The sequence below is a fragment of the Amblyomma maculatum genome, chromosome 2, assembly GCF_055883805.1.
Source record: "Amblyomma maculatum isolate TAMU_Amacu chromosome 2, ASM5588380v1, whole genome shotgun sequence".
Classification (NCBI taxonomy): Eukaryota; Metazoa; Arthropoda; class Arachnida; order Ixodida; family Ixodidae; genus Amblyomma; species Amblyomma maculatum.
This window is the reverse complement of record NC_139345.1, coordinates 27,725,014-27,749,845: the sequence shown is the minus strand read 5'-3', so window position 1 is coordinate 27,749,845 and position 24,832 is coordinate 27,725,014. Positions and strand designations below refer to the sequence as shown.

The window sequence follows — 24,832 nt, the reverse complement described above, 5'->3', positions numbered from 1 at the left end:
TCTACCTTTTGAAATTTAACATTTCCATGTACAGATGGGCACTTATTGATAGTGTGATTTGGGCAGAGAAATCATCTCTCTCTGAACTGAAATACGATGAACGGACATCATCTTTTCACACAAACCTATCATTTGCACTCACAAAGTCAAGTGTTGATGCTGCGAAGTCATGGGAATGCCATCGCAACTGAGCAGGATCAGTGCAAGGCAAAGATGTCACTTTGGACGCCATGTTTGCTGCGATCATTCCGTATCGATAAGATTTATGCAAAGTTTATAAACACTCCCTCATAAGGCTGATAAAAATATTGATCCCAAAACTAAAGTACAGTCCTTTTTGCAACACATTTAATAGCACTGCTTGTTCAAAAGTGGCCTCGATTGCACAGAATGAGGCCTTCTGTGCCACTGCTCAAACTGAACTATATGAATAGGCCCGTTATACAAAGAGCTAAAGTAAGAAGACAATAACTGTGCAGTTACACAAGTGTGTCTGTAGCCAAGTGCTGGTTAGATTCAGCAACTGTAGAAAGAGATGCCGAACCACACTACAAAAATCAGTTATTCTGTCGGTGCTAATTTGCAGCAGTGAGAACGGTTTCGTTGTCTTTTTATGGGACCAATCCAAGGTTCTGGCAGTCATCGAAGCCAGGGAACTGTTCCTCTCAATTTCAGTCTTTTCTATTCTAGTGTCTGCACCATTTGCAACAGAGCCAGCACAATGATCACAGGTGAACACTCAAGAGGCGTGGCTGTTCAATCACCTTGATTGCAGCTGCGGTGAGGCCAGCACTTGTGCTTCCAATCCCTGTTGTCAAGACTGAACGGGCACCCATCTTTGCCGCATATTTCAGAAATTGAGATTTGGCTGTTCCTGTCAACAGAGGAAGGAAATGATTTTACGAGAACAGAATAGAGACAACACAAAGTGCATACAATCCAAAGTCATATAGTACAAGGTCTGCTGACACAATGATGTCCTAAAGGGAAGCTTAGAGGCTGTCTGAACATTTTTTAGCTGACAAGCACAGGGCATGTACGGTTTGCATTTTGTGGGGAAAAAAAAAAAAAAAACTAACTGCTATGAGCCAACACTTTCACTTGTAGTTATGAAGAACATGTGTTACTCTGTACCATGTACAGTGATGCTACTCATGAAACTCAATTTTGAGCGATTTTTCAAGCATGATAATTTCCGAACTGGACTATTCCGGAGCTTTAAAACATTGCTTTAGAAGCACATTGGAGAATGAAGATTTTAGTTTTTAAATCTATTAGGCTATACATCAGAGTAAATCACTCCATTTGCCAACTCTCGTTGTGCATGGACATTGCTACTCACCTCATTGCTAATTCCGTAATTTGTTCTTTTTATATCTCTCACATACTCTTTAGAATACATTCTAACCACGTTTTTAACATGCTTTTGTCTCCCCCCCCCTCCCCTTCCCTCGCTTTTTGCCCAGCCTTTCCCAACTGCACGCGCTTTTCCCTCTGTCGTCTTCCATTTCTCGTGTTTCCAGCCTAGAAATAAACGCCCAGCAGGCAGCCAGCACTTGTCCGTGTCCCTTTGTTTTGTGTCCTGTGGCTCCCACATTGTTTATGCTTTGCTACATCATTCCAGCTGGCCGAAACTGCCACCATTTTGCTGTGCAGATCTCGATTACATTTCCACGGCCACCTCTTTCAAGTGTGTGCCCTACCCAGGTGGGCGCGTCCCTGCAAAAATCCTCCGGCGCCAACTAGTGGCGTTACCTGTTCGCCGCGACTGCTGCCCCACGGTGCCCTTAGCCATGATCATGAGCCTCAATGTAAAGCACAGAAAAAATAGAGAAGGTTTAACTCGGCTAATCACGGAATAATGTGCAGCAACATTGGCTTCTGCTGATTCCCACTGCTGCTGTCGCCTTTCCCGTTGTTCCCATCATCACACATGATGATACTCTTAGTCAGAAAGCCCCGGGTTAGCCTATATACAAACCCGGCCAAGGAGCATAGCCATGGCAGAACGTGTTTAAACATGCCTAGCTGTGAATGCGAAGTAAGGCAAGATTCCCCTCTACTCCCAGCGTGGCAGCTGCGGCGGAGCAGCCTGTGACGTCAACTGTAGAGTGAGCACTCTGACTGGTTGGGTTTGGTTTGGTTTACAGGGTTTAACATTCCAAGGAAACTCCAGCTATAAAGGACTACACGGGTGCCTTGCTTTTCAACTCTATCAAAAGGCGGACATCGCAAGCGGCTCAGCAGCAAATAACCATTATCACTGTGCCACTGTGCTCTGATTGGCTGCATCACCTGTGACACCATGTATGGCATGTGCCTTTGATTGATTTGTCCATGTTACAGCCGTGCTCCTCCTCTCCTCTATGACGCTCACAAAGATCAAAGGCCAAAGTTGCTTCAGACATTGGGTTTTTGCAAGCGTGCAGGCAGTAGTGCTAAGACAGAGTCCTTCTTTATAAAATATACAAAGCTCTGCTTAAAAATAAATATCTCAAGCTACACAAATCTTCTGAATGCAAGCAGGCATATGAAGTGCCTTTTGGCTTCGGCACCTTCCTCAAAAAGGCAACATGACAATTTGCTAACTTTGTCTTTCAAACCAGCAGCCTGCCATATTCTTAACATGAAGCCTTGGGAAGTGTAGAAACTTATAGTGGCAACCTTGATGAAATCAACGCCATGATGCAGCGGTGGCATGATCTATTAGCAGCACACAGAATCATTTGGTAGCTATTCAATGGTGCTTCATTGGTGCATTCAGGCATTATAACTTTCCTGTGAAGTTATTGGTGTTATTCAAGCCATCAATGCCACACTGAGACCGTACCATGGTCCTGTCGACGGAGACCTTGCTCAACACATTTGTGCTGTATGCTGCTGGTGATTGCACAACAAGCATTTTCTTATGGTGTTCCAGGAATGTCGCCGCAAAAAAGAGGCTAGGCAGCACTGTTGCACATCCTTTTTTAGGTCAATGAGATGAAAAATCACCCAAAAGTGGGTGAAGAAATTGCGGATTGGCAAGCCAATTGCAGCGGCAATGGTAATGTGTTCGCAACATTTTCATGGGGATGACTTGTTCCTCTTACATAAGGACTCGATGCCATTATAGCATTGCTTTCCTGACTAGAATGATAATCGTGGCTGGTCGTTGCAAACTGCAGCTGCACAAAAACTGTAATGTTCACATGTACTTATAATAACGTAAGCTGAAAGTAAAGTACCGGAATTTTTATTTTGTAACTCTGCATTTTATATCTTCGCATTGGTGCTTGTTTATTCTAAACATTGGTGTTTCATGGTTGAAAAAAACTTAAATCAGAGCGAAAAGACCAGAGCAGTGAGGAATAGCAAGCATCACATCTGAGAAACTAAGAGCCGGGAGGCAACAAAAAAGAATTATGCGGTGAGGCAGGCTTAAACACCGGCAAAGGGTAGGTTTAAATGCTAGGCATGATCGGTTTACCAATCATTGTTTGTTTATACTTTGGAATCGAATTACCAGCAAGTGAAAGTAAGACCGACGCCTACCACTCATGCTCTCACGCATGTGAATGTGAAGGCGAACACTGGCTCAAAACTATCGAGTTCATGTACAGACACGAGGAAGCTTGTCTTAAAGTGCTCTAGTAACCCTCTGCAGAGCAAATAAAGTGAAATTTTACAGCACGTACCGATCTTCATGATCAGTGCTTCCACTGAAGAGAAGATGCACAAAACTAAAAGCGAGGAACAAGATCACTGCCCTTGATAAAGCATCTGCATGCTTTAACTTGTTCTGTAGTACACCGCTCCAGCGGTCTACAGCTGCTCACAAATTTATGTACATAAACGATGCTGCTTATTTAAATAAAATGATGGCTAGATGTAAGTAGTACTGGTATTGAGCTTGGTAAAAGAAAATCTAAGCAAATGACAGTCAAAAGTGAAATCACGGTGAACCATTTTAGCTTTCAGAGTCGAGTAATTATTTCGCAATGCCATGCTTAAGTTGTGCTCAAGTTGTGCTCGCATTTTTCTAACTTTCCTGACATGCAGGGAGGCTCAGTTCTGACTATCTTGACATCGCTAAAAATGCCTTGGAGGAGGATAATGATTATGTGCCGTTTCCCTTGCATGCTTGCATGGCGGACGTCTGCAGACGTAGGCTGACAATCTCCGGTTTGTCTATGGTTCTTTGCTTCAAACTGACTAATAAAGTGTTTACCCAAAACTAGCTGAGCATCTTCAATGAAATAACCCAGTTCAATTGTGCAATCAAGGAAACTTGTGATCTTGTTGATCACAGATGGAATCCTTCTTACAGTTGCCATCTTGGTTTGACTGCAGTGCCATCTACTGTTCATAAAAATTGCCAATATGACTAAAGGTTTTATGCAATACACATACATTTTAATAGCAAGGGTAATAACCCAGGCTATGCTTAAATCGGTTGTGGTCTTACCTGGATCCCCAACAAGAAGCAAATGAGACTCGCCACGAATCCGAGTTCCACTTGCATCACATTGCTGAAAAATAATAGTTGCTGATGATTAAATACCTCACAAAGAAATGATGCAAAAGTAGTATGAGGTAAAGCGCAGATTTAGGCGACAAAATGTTCACTTGAATGCCTTGAAATGCAGTTTAATAGCCCAAAAAGCTATTCAAAACCAAAGAAGTAACAAAAAACACATGCCCTAATATTGTCACGACTCAAGTCACAGGGAGCTGTGAAGGTACACGTAGCCGAGGACCCGAGAATAAGGTCGGCTTCTAGTTCGATCACCGAGTCCAGCACCAGCGCGCCTCTCGAGCCAACAAACACTTCGTCGTTGTCGGCACCAAGCACGGCAGTCGCGTGGCGCTAGGCACGTGGCAATATATTAACTATGTTTACTTACAGCAAAGATGTGATGTTTTCCTTGGGGCTGAATGACAAATAACACCTACCTACTGAAGTCTTTACGAGGCTGTAGTATTACCAGCCTTATGTGGAACAACATCTTTCATTAAGTGAACCATTAGCATTAGCATTATGTTAGCACAAAAGTAGGTGTGCCTTGAACTCAAAGAAACAAAGCTAGGATACAGTAATCGATTATGTAATCGATTCTTGTTAGGATGGTACTCATAACGAAAAAAAAAACACATGGATCACCATGGAATTTGCGCAGGCACAGTGCACCAAACTACTGAACCACCACGACATTTCTCCCCACAATACGGCATAAACAGCAGTTTGTGTAGCCCTTGCGTAGAGGTGAAAAATAGCCATCTAAAGAGAATTTAATAATATGCGGTGAATTTACTCTCAATAGACTTGCAAAACCTATCAGCACTTACATGTTTTTCTGCTGTATATAGACATAAAAATGACTGGTATTTAGACAAGTATTAAATGCTTCAAGAACATTTAAGGTGACTCAGAGAAAATTGGTTAGGGCATTTATTAAAGAAATTTACACTCAGGCTGATGATGTTTAAGCCTGGAGCATAATGGAGAGAGATGAGTACTTACAAAAAAATATGCCATTGCAAAGAGAGAAAAAGCAGTCACAACAAGGCATCCTTATTGAGCAAAAAATGGCACCCACCCGAACACCACCAGCCAGAACCAGGGCCACAGCCAGTTTGATCAGGTACAGGCCATACACTTGGGGACACACACTTGCAAGGATCAGGTCTCTTCCAACTAGGGGACAGCCCTTGTGTTCATCCCAGAACTCCCTGAACTCTTTTTGCTGCATTGAATGAGTGGAAGAAGAAGCAAAAGCAAACTTTTCTGATTTATGCCTCTCAAATGAGAACCAATAAAACCTTCACTACTCTGCACATAAGAACAAACCAGAAAAAAAAATTCGCTCATTTTATTTCTCCCTTTTAGACGTGCATTATGTTGTACAATAGAGAAAAATCTGAAAATTTTGTGCGCATATTTGAACTCCCAATTTCAATAAATTACATGATGCAAGAACTTTGGGAATTCATTAACGCCGCACAATTAGGAACATATTTATGCCCAATTAATTGCTCTCCATCATCTGAAGCTGACTGCACAATTAAAAATCAGCTACTGTCCTTTAGTAAAAAAAAATCCACTGTGTAAAGGAAAAAAAGTGTAACAGTGTCAGACAGCCCTCCCACCTACTTTCTAGGAACACCGTAAAACTTCATTATGTCCAAATTTTTTTTTATTGTTCGGAGAAGTGGCTTTTTTTCTAGGCACAAAACGGTCGTATAAATTGGTCCAGCAGGAATTTACAACATAGCCCGCATCACTGACTTTGTGAAACCCCTCTAGAAGCTTCAAAATAAAGTTTTAAAAGTCATGCGCACAATTGCAGATGCCATGCCATTGTAGATGCCATGCCAAGAGTTACTGAAGACCTTCTAAGAAATTTAATACAGAGGAGCATTTTCGTGTGGCCAAACGAAAGAAATGAACTCCAGGCTATTTCTTGGCACGTAGTTTAAAGTAAGCACGAAAATGCAAACAAAAAAACCTAATGTAGTACTAAACAAAGTGTTAGTTCTCTAGAGAAGAACGGCTGATTGGGCGAGTTGGTGAACCATGATGGACAGTAATGTAACGTGCGCAAAAAGACGAGACAAAGAGGAGAAGTGGACAACGACGGACGAAGTGGACCCGTCGTTGTCCACTTCTCTTTGTCTCGTCTTTTTGCGCACGTATACATTACTGTCCATTATGCTAGTTCTCTATTTGTGTTGCATGTGCTATCTTGTCCGAATTTTTCCACACTGAGTGCAGGCCAATTTACCACCTATGCTTGCAAAACCAAAACACTACTCAGTGCCAATTAAGAATGTAAGCTCATATGACAACAAGGTATTCCACTATTAAACTCAAGTGATCTGTATGAAGGTGCATGTGTTTTGGTGCAAGAAGTTGTCCGACTAACAGGCAACGGTCAAGTACTGAGGACAAACCTGACAAACAAGAGAACATTAACACACTTACTACTTCTGCAGTTATGTCCAGAGAGGCAGACTGCTCCTCAGCAACTTCAATATTGTGTGCATGAAAGACAAAGTTGACATCAGGGCGCTGCCCACGGATAAACTTATGTTGACGTGCGGACAGGATACCGCTGTGAATGAAACATTTACTCACATTACACACTCACTCTTGGATCCACTGCAATTAGCAGCAATCGAAGGACAATACATGCTTTTTTTTCAAACTACAGCTGACTGTCTACAATTCAAACTTGAAGGTGGAGACTAGAAATTTGTTTGAAATATGTGCAGTTCGATTAAGGGCAAGAAGTAAGTAGAACCCCTTTATAGTAAAGTCATTTAGACCGGTAAAAATCTTTACTATATCAGGGCCTTTACTGTATCAGTTGTTGGTGATGACATGGCCCCTAAGATGCAGTCTGGTAATTAAATGTCTATTTACTGAACAAGTCTTGCTGCTATATGGAAAAAAAAACACACTCTAGGATACCTTCCACCCCTTGCTTATCATTTCTACGTGCGATTTTCTTTTTCAGTTATAAGATTTTTTTGTTTACATCTTGTTGAAGTACCTTTTTAGCATAAATGCAACACGGTTAATAAAACTGAGTTTGATTTCAAGTGAAAACCAAAGACTAGCATGAACACGGCGTCGTCTTCTGGGGTTTCCTTCACTTAAGAGGGAGTAGATAAGAAATGCGCAGCAAAGCAGCACACGCCGCGTCTCCACTTCAGGCCACAGCTGCCTCGTGCTGCACGTTGCACGGTGCTGCAAATGGTTAGCCGTTTCTTCCCTTCCCTATTTCTTGCTGCACTTTTACTCGCTTTTACTTCCTGAATGGATCGCGCCGCCTTCTTTACACGTTCATAACGAGCTTTAGATTTCCTTTTTCTTCTTTTCCTTGCGATGCATGCTTTTCCTCATTGCTTCAGGGCCTACCTGAAGTAGGCTTCTCAACGCTGATGAGCTTGGTGGTAAAGCCATTACAAAAAAATACACATATATATATATCCTTTTTTTTTTCTTCAAAACCAGATGCACTTTACTACAAAGGGGAAAAAATTTACAGTCTATGGTAAACGAACTGGGAATTCAGTTTCCCTTTATTATATCTAGGCTTTTAATACGGCGAGGTTCTACTGTACTAGCCTTTGCAAAAGCGAATTAAGGGGAGGATTTTTGATGCATATGATGTCAATGCATGTGATGTCAATGAGGCAAATGCATCAGTTCAATTGAATGAACCGGGAATTTGAATAATGCAGGCCTGAGTTGACGAGGTTTCTCTGAACCTGTTTAAAACAGTATAGTGCATGGTACGCTGCGCAGGCAGACTGGTTTACACAATGCCTCTCTTGGCCAATCCACAGGATCTTTAGAGGTCACATATGAGAAAAAAAGTGGCATGTGGTGGCTAGTTTGTTTTGTTACCACTAAAGCCTATTCCCTCGGAAAAATACTGAAGTATGGACTTATCTACTATGATGACTAGTTAAAGATACAGAACTCTATAATAAAAGGAGTTGTGATGCTGCTTTCAATTTACGGATTTCTATTTTTTGATGCTGGACCACAGTAAACAATGTCACTATACTAAAACAAAATTTGGATGTAACAGAAACTTTTTAATGTATTCTTATAACCAGGTTTAACTGTATATAAAATTCGATCTGTGTTTGGTATTCTAGTAAATTATCAGAAATCAAGATCAACTGTCCAGGTCACTCTATTTTAAACTAATGATGAAACAAGAAGCAGCAAGAACAAAGTACATCACTTGTTTCTTGTTAGCAAAAGAATTAGTTGCAGTTTAGCTCTCGTTAACCCTAGCTGAATTGCGAAAGCAATGGCGGAAGCTTCTTTTGCCTGCTACAGTATTCTCCCATCATGCCCGATCAGTGTAAGGTGCTACATTATTGGGGTCACTTAAGCTCATCCTTTAAGGGTATGACGCTACCAGCCCACGTATAAAGTCACGCTTCAACCAAGCCGTATGGACATGCCTGCGTGTCGTAGGGGTAACGAGAATACAAATGGTTCTGGCAGGCTGATTCTGATATCACCCTCCCATATGAAAGGAGTGACCCGAGTTGGCAGCTCCTGCCCGTGGCATAGGGGTAATGTGAATTCAAATGTCATGGCAGGTTGATTTTTTTTATGAGGAGACCATAGCTGCGCCTCTTTACACCGTAGCTAGGCCGTGAAGAGGCCTCCTCACGCCTCTTCACTGCGTAGCTGCAGCCACCCGAGGTTTCACTTTGGCTGTCATAGTATTGCTTTCGTAGTAAAAATGGAGATGAAATTATCTTTAAGCTGGCGGCTTTTATAAAGATGAGATTAACCCTGTACCGTGCTTTGAAAACGGCCACCTTCAGATAGCTGCAGGAAGAAGTAATACGATCTCTCATCTCATTTTGTTCACAGACCAAACAGGCCCAGAACACATGACCAAATAGGTGACAATGCTGCAAACTGATCACTGCTTTTCTGTGACGGCTTCTAAACCAAAGCAACAGCTGTGAGTGCATCCTTTTTGAAATCTAGACTGTGTTGCACAGCTTAGTATGTTCAGTATAGATGCAGTAACGGGCATGGCGATGGAAACCTTACATGAAGGGTCTAGGCTGTGCCGCAAGACCTTACATACCTGACAATCACTTCCTGCCCAGGCTTGCAACAGTCAACCAGGTCATCTTCAAGGATGACCCACATACTTCCAGGAACGTTGCGAAGCACAAGATTATTGGCCTTCTCTTGTATTAACACTTCCTGGTAGTCCCTGCACTTGGACAAGTCAGTTTCTGAAGGAAGTGAGAAGAGAAGGAAAACAAAACGTGAAAATCTGCTATATATTCCCAACAAGGAAGGAAAAGCGGGTCTTTTAGTGTAGAAGCACGCATCCAGAAAAAAGGTGCCACCAATCTTATGGCTCAGCCTAGTTGCCATAGCAACAGTGTTTTCCTGGCGTGCACGACTGGCGACCACCCAGGGAAAACCAAAAAGTCAGACTGCCGTGGATTCGAACCCAGCAATTGATTTTGGGAAGTGAGTATGGAACATTGTAGCTATTGCCGCAGCAGATGTAACACGTTTTCGGGCTGTGCATTGCACATTGTTGTCTCTGTAAACTTCCGTCTGTGTGCAAAAGCCTTTGCATGTCCTACCTGTTAAAACTCTATCATTTTTATTTTCTGACAATTCATAAAAAGCTGCTGCCCCAAAGAATGTATGCTAATGTTATTGAGTGGGACATATCACATTTTCATCCATCATGTACAATTCACCCTCCACAAATTATTCCAAAACTTGAGTTAGGAAGAAAACTGTAAGGCACTGACCTTGCCTAAGGCGATAAAAAAAAAAATTATGGGGGACATTTAAGCTCTGCTTTTAAGCGTAAAGACCTGCTCTAGCCAAGCCGTTGAAATGCGCCTGCATGACATAAGAAATAGCATGCCTAACTCAGCATCCAAGAGCACTGGAAGGCTGGCTCTTATTATACTTAAAGTTAGCAACCTTAGTTGGCAGCTTCTCCCAACTTCCTGCTATTATGTGGTCTCATTTTTGCACAAGCCATCGAAGAATCAGTGCTCAGTCATGTCAGCTGCCAGCTACCACCTGCCGTAGCCATGCCCGCGATCTTTAGCTCACAATGCCGATGCCAAATTTCTGTGTACAGGACCTTTAATGCCATTGTGTTAAAAATTGCTACCAGAAAATAAAATCATGATATGCCATACAGTTTAGCATAGAAGAGAACTTGCACCTGCACTGTTGCCAACATCCACAGTAGGAACTTATCACCCGCTTTGACAACACTGGTTTCACCATCACAGGTGGCTCTGTGCACTGCCCAGGGCGTTCTGAGATCATTTGCTGCTTCTAGCTGGTTTTGTTAACAGCGGGTGCTCAAGGACAAATCCAAGCCACACACTTGAGTCAGCTGACTAAAGAATCTTCATTTTAGTTGTAGGACGGACCATTAAGAGAGTTGGTTGTATATGACCATAAGCCACACAGAGATGATGACCAACGCCAGATCATTGTTGTATAGTGCTCTTTGTCATCTTTGAGTACTGTGCTTTCTACTCATCCTATACAATCATGTATCAACGAGCTCAACTCACCAGCAGGCTGCAAAATGAGATTGAGATAGCTACTACATTGGAAGGAGACAGCTACTAGCACACTAATAGCTACTCATGCTGGTTGACCACGTTTTTTGCATAATATGCCCAAATTGCACGCACACAACTTAGACAATTGGTTCGTGACTAGGATTCCCTTCCTTTAAATCCATGTTTGGTAGATCGACTTAGAAATTTTAGTTTTAATTTGGAAAGAAAGACATTTGACATTATACAATCTACTGTTTCATATACCTAGATTACAATGACCAGTAAAAGTTGCATGCGGGCTAGTTGGTGACACGATTCTTTGAACTCCTGACACAAAACCACCAGTTGGTAGTGTGCGCTTCACCAGTGCCGACATTCCTTTTTTTTGTGTTCTCAGTTGTGCATGTGATCAACTATGCAGCACCAGTTCACAGAATGACAATGATAACCGACTGTTTTGGCTTCAATTTTCTCAATCATGCATGATCATAGCAGTTGCAGGTGATAAACTACCATATTAATGAGTGTCACAGACTAATTACTACTCATAACCAAACCATAATATTAATGCAGGCATAGTAAAATCCATGCAATGATGCAGAACCATTTAGGGACATAGGTTGCAAAACACGAAGTTTATGCGCTGACATACTAGGTGTCACTCAACCTCAGCCATAACTGTGGAATACAGATTAAACATTTCAACTCTTTGTAACTGTACTCACCTATGGGGCTGAAACGTGGAGGCTAACCAAGAGGGTTCTACTTAAAGGACAACTCAGAGGGCTATGGAGCGAAAAATGGTAGGGGTGACATTAAGAGATAGAAAGCGTGCAGAGTGGGTCAGAGAAATAACTCATTACTGACATTCTAGTGGAAATTAAGAAGAAGAAATGGGCATGGGCGGGACATGTAGTGTGAAGAGAGGATAACCGATGGTTGCTTAGGGTAACAAACTGAATTCCAAGGGAAGGAAAACGTAGCAGGGGGCGGCAGAAAGTTAGGTGGACGGATGAGGTTAAGAAGTTTGCAGGGGTCAAGTGGATGCAGCTAGCACAGAACCAGGTTAATTGGAGAAAGATGGAAGAGGCCTTCGCCCTGCAGTGGGTATAGTCAGGCTGACAATGTTGATGATGAACTGAAGCGGGCAAAATTTGTCTATAGCTTTCATATTGCTCGCGTTCACCTATTCTTTCCTGCCAGCTAACTTGTCTCAGTATTCCAGCCCCATGATCAAGTGCAGCTGAAGCTTATTAATCAAGGCAAATATGAGTATCAAGAGTCTAGATGGGCGATTGTTCCAAGTGTTGTTAACCATAACAATGACTATAGTGAGCATGGCATTACATCGGTTACTCAAGTAAAAAGCCTGCAGGCTGCAGCATGACACTTTTAGTCATATGTAAATATTTGTTGGTAGAAATAAAAGCTCACGAGGTAAATACTGCATGCTATTATATCACTCACTATTTATTATTTAACTGAAAATACCGTAGAATACCTGCACCCCACTCAATCAGTGTGTTGTAGGTAAATCTCATTTAATTGAAGTGATTTTATTTTGCATTTGTGCAAAGAAAGAGCTGACTAATGGACAGAAAATATCTTATAAAGGTAACAGCCCTTCCAAACAGCTTTGCCAAGTGCCAAGAACAAAACGAAATCGATCACCATCACACTAAATTAAAATACTATTACATACATATATAAAATGTACAACTCAAGGAATATCCACATTTCTGCTTCATCAACATTCCATGGGCACAAAGCTGTGAAGGGTCATGCCTTTAATACCTTATGCAAAGAACAACAAGAGTGGGTAAATGCATGCTGTGCAGGGACACTGCCGTCAATAGTAACAGTTTTTGGTAATAGTATCATTGTTGTTAACAGCCCTTTACTGTCAGTAGTTAAGGAATACTAGTCAATCCAATGGGAGCCTTCTTTTAGGAACATTTTCTTTATAAAGAATGCCTTCTGGATATTAAAGTTCAAATTTCCCCGAAATTTCATTCACCAATGAACTGGTAAACAATGGACCACTGTCTGCGATTCATACGACTTCTATGAGGAAGGAGGGTAGGGTATGATTGTGAATTGTGGAGGTTATTCTCATGAATCAAACGCTGCCCCCTCACGGGTTTATATCTACCTACTTGGAGCATAGAGCACCATATTAACAATGAAGGAGTTTCCTCTTTTGCATAGAGGTTATGACAGTATAATTTTAGAGATAATATCAGAGATATCATTGCGGAGTGTGCAACAGAAGTAGGTGGTAGGGTAGTTAGACAGGGAATGAGTAAATTATCTAAGGAGCCAAAAGATCTGATTAAGAAATGCCAAAGCATGACAGCCTACAACCCAACAGACAGGACAGAACTGGCAGAGCTATCAAGGTTAATAAGTGTAAGTTGAATGATATAAAGAAGTATAATGCCGAAAATTTGGGCATGATCTAAAGAATGGCGGTAGTTTGAAAGGGGTCGGGAGGACGCTAGGCACAGGCAAAAATCAGGTGTATGAGATGAGAGACAATGTTCACAGTGCCATTACAAATGCGGATAAAATAGTTAATTTAGCTGAGGAACTCATACTGATCTATAATGTAACCAGAGCAAGCAGGATGATAATGAAAGTGGCAGTAGTGCAGAGCAATTGGACGTTACTCCAACAACGAAGTATGAAGTCAAGAAAGCATTAGAAGCAACAAAATGGGGGAAAGCAGCTGGGGAACACCAGGTAACTGCAGATCTGTTGAAGAATGGTAGAGAGATTGTACTAGAAAAACTGGCCAACCTATTATTCGCAATGCTTCATGGCCTCGACGGTATTGAAATCTTGGAAGAACGCGAACATTACCTTAATCCATAAGAAAGGGGACGCCAAGGACTTCAAAAATTACAAACTGACCCACTTACTGTGTGTTACATACACTGTATTTAATAAAGTAATTACTAATTAAATCAGAACAACCTAAGAATTCAATCAAGCAAAAGACCAAGTAGGCGTCCATAAAGGCTACAGACAAGACATCATATTCACACTACCTACCAATCAATAGAAAATGCTCTGAATACATGTAGCTTTAATAGATCATAAGAAAGCATTTAACTCAGTCAAAACCTCAGCAGTTATGCAGGCGTTGCAAAATCAGGTGCAGATGCGTCATACACATGTGAAAGTACTGTAAGATATCTATGGCAGCTGCATAATAACCATAGTTATTCATGAATATGACATAAAATCTCCATAGGAGAGGGTGTTTGACAAGGAAATACAATCTCTCGTCTCACAGTTTGGCATCTATGATGGCAAGAGAAAAATGTGTGTTCCTGTCTTGAGAAAGGTTAAAATTCCAAACAGGAGCTAAAGGACAAGACATTAAAGTTCTGGTCAGTAGCTAATTAACAACAGTACCTTTTGAGGAAGGCACGAATTTGGTGCTGCGACAACCAATGGGGTTAGGGCACACAGTAGGCTTTGTCAGGATGCAATATATGGCCAAATCAGCCTTAACAGTGAACGAGTAGCCGCAGCTGGAGCAGAGGTAGTCCCTCGAGTGCTCCAGCACTTTCATTCCTTTCATCCTCAGAACTGTCCCTGTGAGAAAGAACACAAGAAGCAAAAGTGCAGAATTAACAGTTGATCTTGACTAGTACTGTGGCTGATCATTTCTCCCCAGCTCAACATGAGTCTCGAAGCACAACCAGAGCTGAAACAAAAACGGAGTGGCAGTTTAGCTTGGCTAAGCACAGATATAGATGCTGAAGCTACGTTTAGCATTCCTTAGCTAAGTTTTGCTTTGTTTAACTTCTACTTGCCTCAGAACAAAGTCGTCATCACAACCACCAGTAGTAGCAGCAGCACAGCAACGAAAAAGTCACTGGCTAGGAATCGAAGTGCACTTTATGACGATGACGACATACGAAGCACAATGTGAAAGCCTGGCAGCATAACCTGTGAACCAACTGAATACCAAGATGATGCAGCAGCCTAACATAGTTGCCAGAGAAGCTGATCTCTTTGTTCGGGGCTGTGTTCAAAACCCAGTGGTGGAAAGTTTATTTTCGAGCAACTGCTCGAACAAAGCTTCATAGTCACCTTAGCAAAATTCAAGAATGTGGGTAGTAATACCGCTGCACCAAAAATTTGGCAGGGGTTATCTCTGTTAAACCGAACACAGTGTGGAAGCACACGAAGCTGCAGTTTCACTTGTACATGCGATGCCATCTGGTAGCTGCCGCATCAAATGGAGTGAATGAGCAAAAGCAAGGGACACATTGGCTCAGCGGTTAGGGCACTTGGCTACTGAGCTCAAGCAGCCGGGTTTGAATCTTACCAGTCCGAATCTGCTGCAATGTGTTTTTGTAAAAAAGAAAAGCTTTTTCTTTTTTTCACGTGAAACCACTACAAGAGTTCATGGTCAGTTATTGTTCAGTCATAGACTCCATCACTTTCCCTGTTGGCTAGTGAACTTGAAAGACCCATCTGGGAGACTCGTGCGTTGGAGCCGCTGCACCGGACTTAGTTTTAATTACCCGGGCAAGGCCACGTAATTGTGACCTCACAAAGCAGCTTAGCCAATCAGAATGACGACACAAACTAGGTTGGACAAGACTCTTGGTCGATGGTGGTGAGCGTATGAGCACTTTCGCACTAAAATAGAACCAAACTCGTACTTCTGTTCAGGATCAAACTGAACTCATACCTTTTTCCAAAATTGGAAATGAACCCGAAATAGAAAACAACAGATGGAACTGTTTCAAACCAATTTGGGAATCAGCACCCCAATTTTCATGCAACATATCACTTAATTATTTTTTTTCTGTATGTACTGTGAGCTCTCACTAAATAGATTTAGGCATGGAAAGTGCTGAATTCCTGTTGTGAGCTATTAATTGCCTGATACCTGTCTCACAATGCCTGAAAACTTCTGAAAGCCATTGTTACCAGAGGTAACAAAAAAGCAAGCTGAAAGAATAGTTGGTACTTATCCTTGTTAAAATGGCGCACATAGAAACGAAGACACACAGGAGCAAACAACACGGACAGGAGCAACTACAGGTAACACCATAGGAACCACCAAAACTGTATAGTCAACAAAAATTCCATTCAGACTTTAAATACCTGAAAAGTATCAGATTAGCATCAGTAAAAGTATCAGACTAGAAAACATCTCTACATGCATATTTTTTTGGGTCCAAGTAAATTTAAATCAGGCATGAGTGTTGCTCTAAAGTAGAACAAAAACTGAAACAAAAAGCCCCATACTTGAACCCAGACTGTATCTCCCAAAATTTGAATTCAACACCCTGGACTTTGTCCACCCGACTCAAGCAAAAAATATAGAGAGAAACCAGTTTAAACCTCCGCAAGTGTTAAAAATAGACTTGGTCTGGGCTGTTCTGTAAGAACTAAAAGGTGTTTGAACTGCATTTTACTCAGTAGGATAAGTAAACCACGTGAGACTCAAAACATAACAAAGATCACTGAATAATAGTGCACCTTTCTCCTGCTAGCGAGCTGCATTCCTTTTCAGTCTTCTCTATATGCGGGCTATCCAAAAGATGTTTGCTTGAGTTTAGACTACAAGAACTGATACCACTGATGATCGCCACAAAGAATACCCAGGACAGCTACTTCAGCTAACACTGCTGCTTGCACCAAAAGGATAATTAAATACTAGTTTCAAATCAGCCGAAAATATCGTGGAGAAAGGCACTATTTCACTAGATTACAAAATATAATAAGGTTTTTAGGCTTTTGAACGAGATAATTGGGCTGGCGCTGATTCTGCAGAGGCCATTTTTAGCAAGTTCAAGGATAGGAAAGTGACAAGTTTTTAAAAATTACTAAGCGGCCATTAAGGATGCCATTAATTTCACTGTTAGCTTGCTGTTTCACTCCACCTCACTATTATGCTACAGATCAATCAGGCAGCTAAGGAGCAGCACGGGCAGATCCTGGCCGTGACATAACAGAACTCTGAGTACATACTATTGTAAATGCTGTTGTAGTGATAGAGCAGGAGATCTTGTGAGAGGTGGCAGAGGATCAAAGATCTATTCACTCCTGCTCTGCATCTATGCCAATGGTGAACATTGTAAAAATCGAAAGTCCACTATGCAGATAGCGCTGCAATAAACTGTCACTGGCCAAGAAGCACGATTTTTGAAGCTAGGCCTTGAATCTAACCAACACAGTATGGTTCAGTGTCAAATGGAGCCCCACTTCCAACAAAAACCTGATGAATGAAATCACATTTTTTTTTTTCACTCGGGACAGAATTGTGGCTGCCATTTTACTTGATGAGGGACAGGTGGTAACAGCCAAGATGTATTAGTGCCATAGTGAACACTTCAAGAACTTCAGAATGTGCTTTCCTTATACTATTTTCGAATGGTCACTTTTGAGCCCTACAGACTGCTTCAAATTACGCCATCACATATGAATTGTCAAAACTGAGCGCTCTGAATGTGTTTGACTGGCTCTTTACAATTGCTTGGATTCGACTCGAAGCACCAATAGCTCTGCCCTCTATTGAGAGCAACTTTCTCAAGCTACGGAGGATCTGGTCACAAGACTAATTTCCTGCGTGCTGCACGCATGGTATATGCGGTGTGAGGGGCTCTTCGCACGTGTACTTGTGCAGCTGGAGTCTGGTGTCACTGTGGTGTGCTTTTTTCTAGTCTATAACGCCAGAAATGTAGACTAAACCTTGCTTGAGTGTACTGGTGAAACCTCAATTACTGTTGTAGCAGCATTAAGTGACCATCAATAGCAATGAGAGCAGCGAGAGCTCCAACGCTGACAATGCTGACTTCAGTTGTGCCTGCGGACAGAAATTAGACTGGAAGTCCTTTCCATAATTTTTTTTTCCATTTATTTTGTGCTTCTGCTCTTAAAGCACATCTTGAATTCAGCTTGTTTGCTGCTCCTCCAGATCTGATTGCGAGTGGAAAGGTGGATCTGCCTACTCTTAGCCGGAGCATCGAGACTACCAGTAGAAGACATTCTAGTCTACAAGAAGAGAGTCTACAATGGGCAAATGGCTCTTTCATCATGACAATGCTCCCAATCATTGTACAATGAGAACTGCACTATTCAATAATATCCCTGGCATCAGTGATTTCCAGGCTCCACCTTGCTCACCTTGCCTTCGTGATTTTTGGTTGTACCCCGACGTCAAGACCAACATGCCTTGGAAAGTCTACACGGATCAAAAGGATGTCCTCCGTGCCGTGATGGGCAAGTTTTCAATTATAATAAAAGCAGACTTTCAGGAGTGCTTTCAAAAATGAATTCAGCAACCCCAACAACGCACAAGTATGAATGGAGACACTGTAGAAATATGAGTATGGTATAGTATTCTCGTGGAATTAGGAACAAGCTTCCTATTTATAACAATCACTTCAGTAAAACTGTGAAAACTTATTTAGCTTTGACGCATTGAAGATGGAAAACAGAATATTACCAGTAATGGCCAGAAACCTTGACAGGTGCTTGCATTTAGGCAGTGTAGCTCTCTGGATGAACTGAGGAAGGTTTACAAGTCGGAGATGGACATTCTCTTTCAAGCACTGCGAATAAATACGCAAATTTTAGTGAAGTAAAATATCGGCCCATCTTTTTTTAACTAAAGATGTCAGGCAGATAATATATCTCGACTGCGATGCTGTTGAAGAAACATACCCCAAGGCTTTACTGGGCATTACCTAATTAAAAAAAGGCTTGCATGTTACTACAAATATGTCACTGCATGACACATTTATTAGACCGGTAATAATTTCTACACCATACACGCAGTCACAAAATTCACCGAGAAACGCGAGAAACTCAACGCGATATAGCAGCTTCTGTTCTCCGGTGACTGCTCGGCAAATAAAAAATCGCCATGATACAGACTAAAACCAGAGTCCTTCACCGTTCAATTTAAAGGGCGAGGCAGCAAATAATATCTTACATATTTATCTTGAAGAGAACACTCATCCAAGGTTTCCCTTAATGCTAGAGCTACGGAGACGTTCATGGAATCGAGAGTTTTCACGGGGTCATAAAGGAGACTCTCTCCAAACTCCACGCTGGCATCAAAGAGGGTTGTCCCGCTGTAGAAAGGAAAGTCCAAATGTCAGATCTCGCTGTAGTGATGCAGCCAGAAAATATGCGCCGTCACGAGCACCGCGCGTGGTGCGGAGTTTCAGCGCAATGCGCGCAACAATTGATGCTCCTTACTTGACTCGCAAGCAGTAATGACGTCTTTCATCGTCAGATGCCAGAATAGCTTCCAGATCATGCTTGTGGGTTTCTAGTAGAAATGCCTTCAAGAAAGCTGCGCATCACAAACACTGGATCGTTATTATAAATAAACAGTCAGCCACGAAAGAGCGTACTCGAGCTGTGAATACCTTACCTTGAATACGGTTCATGTATGATAACGGCGACAAAGTTTGACACCAGCAGAGAAATCTCAAACTTTAAAGCTTCCGCGTAAGTCCAGGACGCATGCCTGCACGTCTGCTCTCTGTAGACTTGTTGCAAATCGAATTGCAGGAGTAAAACTGAAATCAAAATTTCTACTTAACCGTGCTTCATAAAAGCCCAAATATTAACAAAATAGGACTGCATCTCGAAATTTATATGAGAACAATGTTTACACAACACCCGTCGGCACTGCTGGCGCCAACGTACATAACTGTAGTGACTGTAGCACCGGCAGTACCGGCAATTGCTTGAGTGTCGCGTCTGTTTTTGCCACCGTAGCGCTGCCATCGACGTTTGCGCCAGAGAAAGGCGTCGTCTGCTACCGACGCGTGGCGTTTATTGCGGTTCCGATGGCACTGAAGCATTGCTTACGCTTTGGGTCGACCTCATTAGTATCTGCGCGCTTTTAGTTCAAGGGCTTGAGCCCCCTGACAGTATAAGGGATTACTGTTAAGAAAAAAGGTGGGTATCTATCCACGATAACAATTTCGTTTGGGCACAAAAGTCACCTCTGTACATGTGCATATCGCTACTTGCTTTTAATTCTTGCGAACAAACATATACAATTTTTGAAAAAGAGATCGAGGAAGATAGATAGATGGATTTATTGAAAGGAAAAGGCAGAGAGGTTGGCCGGAATAATTCAAGTCTGGCCTGCTACTCTGCACTAGGGAAGGGGAAGGAGAGAAGAAAGAAGGTCATGATGGGTGACGATGTGGGAGAAGGCATATGAAATACATATACAAATACAGTAGCTTGCTTTACAAGCGCGAATGAAGTCCGCTGGCGCACAAAAAAAACGGCAAAGAGCACGCATTGCCTGGATACCCTTGTCCTGCCAAGCGCCCAGCAGCAGTTCCTCCGACATAGGCCTCTTGTCCAAACGCTTGTCCAAGCAAGCTTAGCTGAGGTATGGTGTCTCCTACGCCAACGCTCAGCCCAGAAAACGCGGTTTCTTCGACAGTCACGAAGAGGTCACTATCTCACTCCCACTCCATCATGCTCTAATTTCGTCATTATTATTGAAGGCTCATTCACATGCAAGCGACTGAGCGAACTCAGCGGCGATGAGCAGCAGTGACAAAGCGAAAAATTTAGAACGTGTTGGAGCATGCGTCACCCTGGCCGCTTACAGTGCCGAAGTAAAACTTTATTTTTTTTTTAATTTTAGTAAGTTAGATCTAGCTTTAATTAGTTTAACTGATTGACTGATTTATAGGAAAGGAAAGGCGCGGTAACTGTCTCACTTGTTTTCTGTGGACACCTCAACCGCGCCGTAAGGAAAGGGAGGAAGGTGGGAGTGAAAGTGGAAAGACAGAAAGAGGAGCCATAGTGGAGGGCTACGGAGTAATTTTGACCACCTGGGGATCTTTAACGTGCGCTGACATCGCACAGCACAGGACGCCTCTTCGTTTCGCCTCCATCGAAACACAGCCGCCGAGGTCGGGATCGAACCTGGGTACTTCGGCACAGTAATCGGGCGTCTTGCCACTGCACCAGCCAGGCGGCGCACTGGAGGAAGAAGGAAAGGAAAATTCATGGGCCTGCTACTGGCTCTCAAGAAAGAAAGGAAAAAAAAAGAAGAGGGAGAGAAAGACGCGCGTTGCAACAGCTAAAGGGGCTTTAGCAACAGCCTTCCTCCATCACTGAAGCGGTGGCGGGTGCAATGACGACCTATAACAGATGCAACTCCGGTGGCAAGCTAGACCAGTCCCAGCCCTGTTTAGAACAGGAGCAGCCACTCGCTTCACGCTTCCGATGTTAGCGCACGTTAAAGATTTCCAGGTGATCGAAATTACTCCGAAGCCCTCCACTACGGCTCCTCTTTCCACTTTCGCTCCCACCTTCCTCCCGTCCCTTACGGTGCGGTTCAGGTGTCCACAGAAAAATTAAGTGTAACAGGTACTGCAGTTTTCCCTTCCTGTGAGCCAATTATTATTATTATTATTATTATTATTATTATTATTATTATTATTATTATTATTATTATTATTATTATTATTATTATTATTACTATTATTGCCCAGTGACGTGAAAGAAGTACTCTATACCTCTAACGTACGCTCAATTTTAGAATATGCAACGTCAGTTTCGGATTCGTCTACAAAATTCGTTATCAAGAAACTTGAAGTTATACAGAATAATTCAGCACGTTTCATTTTAAATTCGTGCAATCGTCGCAGCAGTGTAAGCGTATTAAAAAGCACCAATTTAGGCTGGGATTTCCTGCAGCTCAGGCGCAACTTCATCAGAGTGGTTTTCCTAAAGCACATTCTAAAAAAAAACCTATAAATAGTTAAAAATAATATATATATATATATATATATATATATATATATATATATATATATATATATATATATATATATATATATATATATATATATATATTATGCACACCTCTAGTGGGAGGTGCTATCAATAATATATATATATATATATATATATATATATATATATATATATATATATATATGCCGAAAATGCCGCAGTTCAATGCATGACTTGTTGTTTTTGCACAGTAAGTTAATTCTATGTACGGGCTGTGCCTCTATATATCCAGCAATTTTGTCATTCCAAACACGAGAACTTCAAGATCTTGGATAAATTGAACATCCTGAAATTACTTCCTTCTGTATCATCGCTTTAACGACAGTTACAGCATGCCAGGCCGGCCCGGTCCCGGGCCCTAAATCTTGGCGCCGGGCTGGGACGGGCTCAAAATTTCGGCCTGCGCACACCTCTAGCGGGAGGTGCTATAAATAATATATATATATATATATATATATATATATATATATATATATATATATATATATATATATATATATATATATATATATATATATATATATACCGGGCCGGCCTGGCATGCTGTAACTGTCGATAAAGCGATGATACAGAAGGAAGTAATTTCAGGATGTTCAATTTATCCAAGATCTTGAAGTTCTCGTTTTTGGAATGACAAAATTGCTGAATATATAGAGGCACAGCCCGTACATAGAATTAACTTATTGTGCAAAAACAACAAGTTATGCATTGAACTGCGGCATTTTCGGCGTTCCTGGATAATGAATCGGGTAGCACTGAAGTTTCTTTCGGTGCTACAACTTATGGCTGGAATGTCCAACATGTTCTTTGATAGGAAAATTTCGGTAAGCAATTTGTTTGCTTCTCCAAAAGCGCAGTAGCTCTACACCTAAAGAAGGGGCCTGATATTGTGGCCAACTATACTTAATGAGCTCGCTCGGCTCACCGTGTGCCTTTCACGTGAACTTTTCGCAACAAGAGAAAGAAACTCTTGCACCACAGATGCTTTGAGCTATGTCCACCTTCAAATTGGGCCATGTCGAGGCAGGATCGAGTAAGTCACAACAGAGACGCTTGATAGGCAACAGCGTGGCGCTAATCTTGAAACGGATACCTAAACATCAGCGCTTGCGTTACCCAAACGGAGAAGCAAACCTCGAAATTAATTAGCCCACAAGCGGCCCCTCTGCTCGGTCACCGGAGATCTGGCGCCGCCATGGCTGCCAGGGACTTACGCTTCGTGTTTCTCTAGGTTGGTTATTCCTATCACTGTGTAAATGGCAAACCTTTTAGAAAACTGCCGTCAGATCCCACCCAATGCCTGCTTGCATGTCACACGATCTGTTTAAGTCTGTGCTATTATGGGGCCCCCCTTCATAGATCACTGCCTTGTCGTGGCGGAGGGGCTTGCGAAACTCGATGAAGTCGTGAGCTCTGCTGTGTAGGGCCACCCAAGATAGACAGGTCACGGCAGAGAGTTGTGACAAAATGTGATTCACCGGAGAAGGTAATGGCAACCCACTCCAGTATTTCCTGCCAAGAAAACCCTATGGCCAGTCACAATACCATTAATGATATGGCGCCTGAAGATGAGCCCCCCAGGTTGGAAGGCGTCCCACATGTTACTGGGGATGAACAAAGGGCGATTCCTAGTAGCTCCAGGACGAATGAAGCGGCTGCTAAAGGCAAAAGGACGCTCAGTTGTGGATGTGTCGGGAAGCGACCGGAAAGTCCGATGTTGCAAGGAGATATATCACATAGCAACATGAAATGTAAGATCTATGACGCAAGGTAAACTGGATGTCGTCAAGCGAGAAATGGACAGATTGAACATTGATATCTTGGGTATCAGCGAGCTCAAGTGGACCAGAATGGGAGAATTTAACTCCGGCGACCATTATGTCTTTTATTGTGGGCACGAATCCAAGAGAAGGAATGGGGTCGCTCTCATAGTAAACAAGAATGGGCAAAGCAGTGCTAGGGTACAACCTCAAAAACGACCGAATGATTTCACTTCAGATCCAAGGTCACCCTTTCAACATAACAGTTATCCAAGTCTATGCATCGACCACTACTGCTGAAGAAGCTGACGTTGAGAGATTTTATGCGGACCTACAATGCCTTTTAGTCCGCACCCCATTATCAAACGTCGCTTTTCTCATAGGAGACTGGAATGCTAAGGTCGGGAGTGAAGAAATATCCGGAATTATAGGCAAGTTCGGTCTTGGCGAGCCAAATGAAGCTGGGCAGAGGCTAGTAGAGTTTTGTCAAGAAAACAACCTGACCATAGCGAATACTCATTTTCAAAAGCACTAGCGGCGCCTGTACACATGGACTTCACCGGACGGTCTGTACAAGAATCAGATCGATTATATTCTTTGCCGGCAGAGATGGAGACGCGCTATACAAGCAGTAAAAGCAAGGCCTGGGGCCGATTGTGGCACCGATCATCAGCTTCTTCTTGCCAAAATTAAGCTTCGATTGAGGAAAACGCAGAAAACTAGAAGGCCTTTCAGGTATGATCTGGATCAAATTCCATTAGAATATGCTGTGGAAGTGAGGAATCGATTTCAAGAATTAGATCTAGAAGACAGAGAGCCCGAAGAGATGTGGACTGATGTTCGTGATATTATACAAGAAGTTGCTACTAAGGTAGTTCCAAAGCAAAAGAAATGCAGGAAAGCAAACTGGTTATCTGAAGAGGCTTTGCAAATAGCTTGGGAAAGGAGGATGGCAAAAGTTATGGGGGAAAGAGAAAGATACAAGGTTCTCAATTCGGATTTTCAGAAAATAGCAAGGAGAGATAAGAATGCCTTCCTGAACATACAGTGCCAAGCAGTTGAGGACAACAGCCAATTAAGGAACACAAGAGCTCTGTATAAGACAATCAAAGATATCAAAGGAAGCTTCTGTGCTAAGCTGGGTGTGATAAAGGACAAACGAGGCAAGGACCTCA

The 24,832-nt window shown here is 42.2% G+C and overlaps 1 protein-coding gene across 3 annotated transcripts in view; it reads right to left on the bottom strand.

Moving 5' to 3' along the window:
* LOC146198200 (uncharacterized) overlaps window positions 1-19,777 on the bottom strand; it is a 42,471-nt gene extending 22,694 nt beyond the window's left edge. The window contains exons 1-10 of one of the 3 annotated variants that reach the window (XM_084593598.1): window positions 19,496-19,777; window positions 19,318-19,430; window positions 19,049-19,190; window positions 18,560-18,665; window positions 14,503-14,685; window positions 9,612-9,765; window positions 6,965-7,094; window positions 5,580-5,726; window positions 4,448-4,511; window positions 765-874 (exon numbers count right to left, since the gene is read on the bottom strand). In XM_084593598.1, coding sequence (XP_084449724.1) covers window positions 765-874; window positions 4,448-4,511; window positions 5,580-5,726; window positions 6,965-7,094; window positions 9,612-9,765; window positions 14,503-14,685; window positions 18,560-18,665; window positions 19,049-19,114 — 960 coding nt within the window. In that variant the 5' untranslated portion in view covers window positions 19,115-19,190; window positions 19,318-19,430; window positions 19,496-19,777. The remainder of the gene's footprint in view (window positions 1-764; window positions 875-4,447; window positions 4,512-5,579; window positions 5,727-6,964; window positions 7,095-9,611; window positions 9,766-14,502; window positions 14,686-18,559; window positions 18,666-19,048; window positions 19,191-19,317; window positions 19,431-19,495) is intronic. The other 2 variants (XM_084593597.1, XM_084593599.1) reach the window with 2 other exon arrangements.
* Window positions 19,778-24,832: the final 5,055 nt, after the last annotated feature.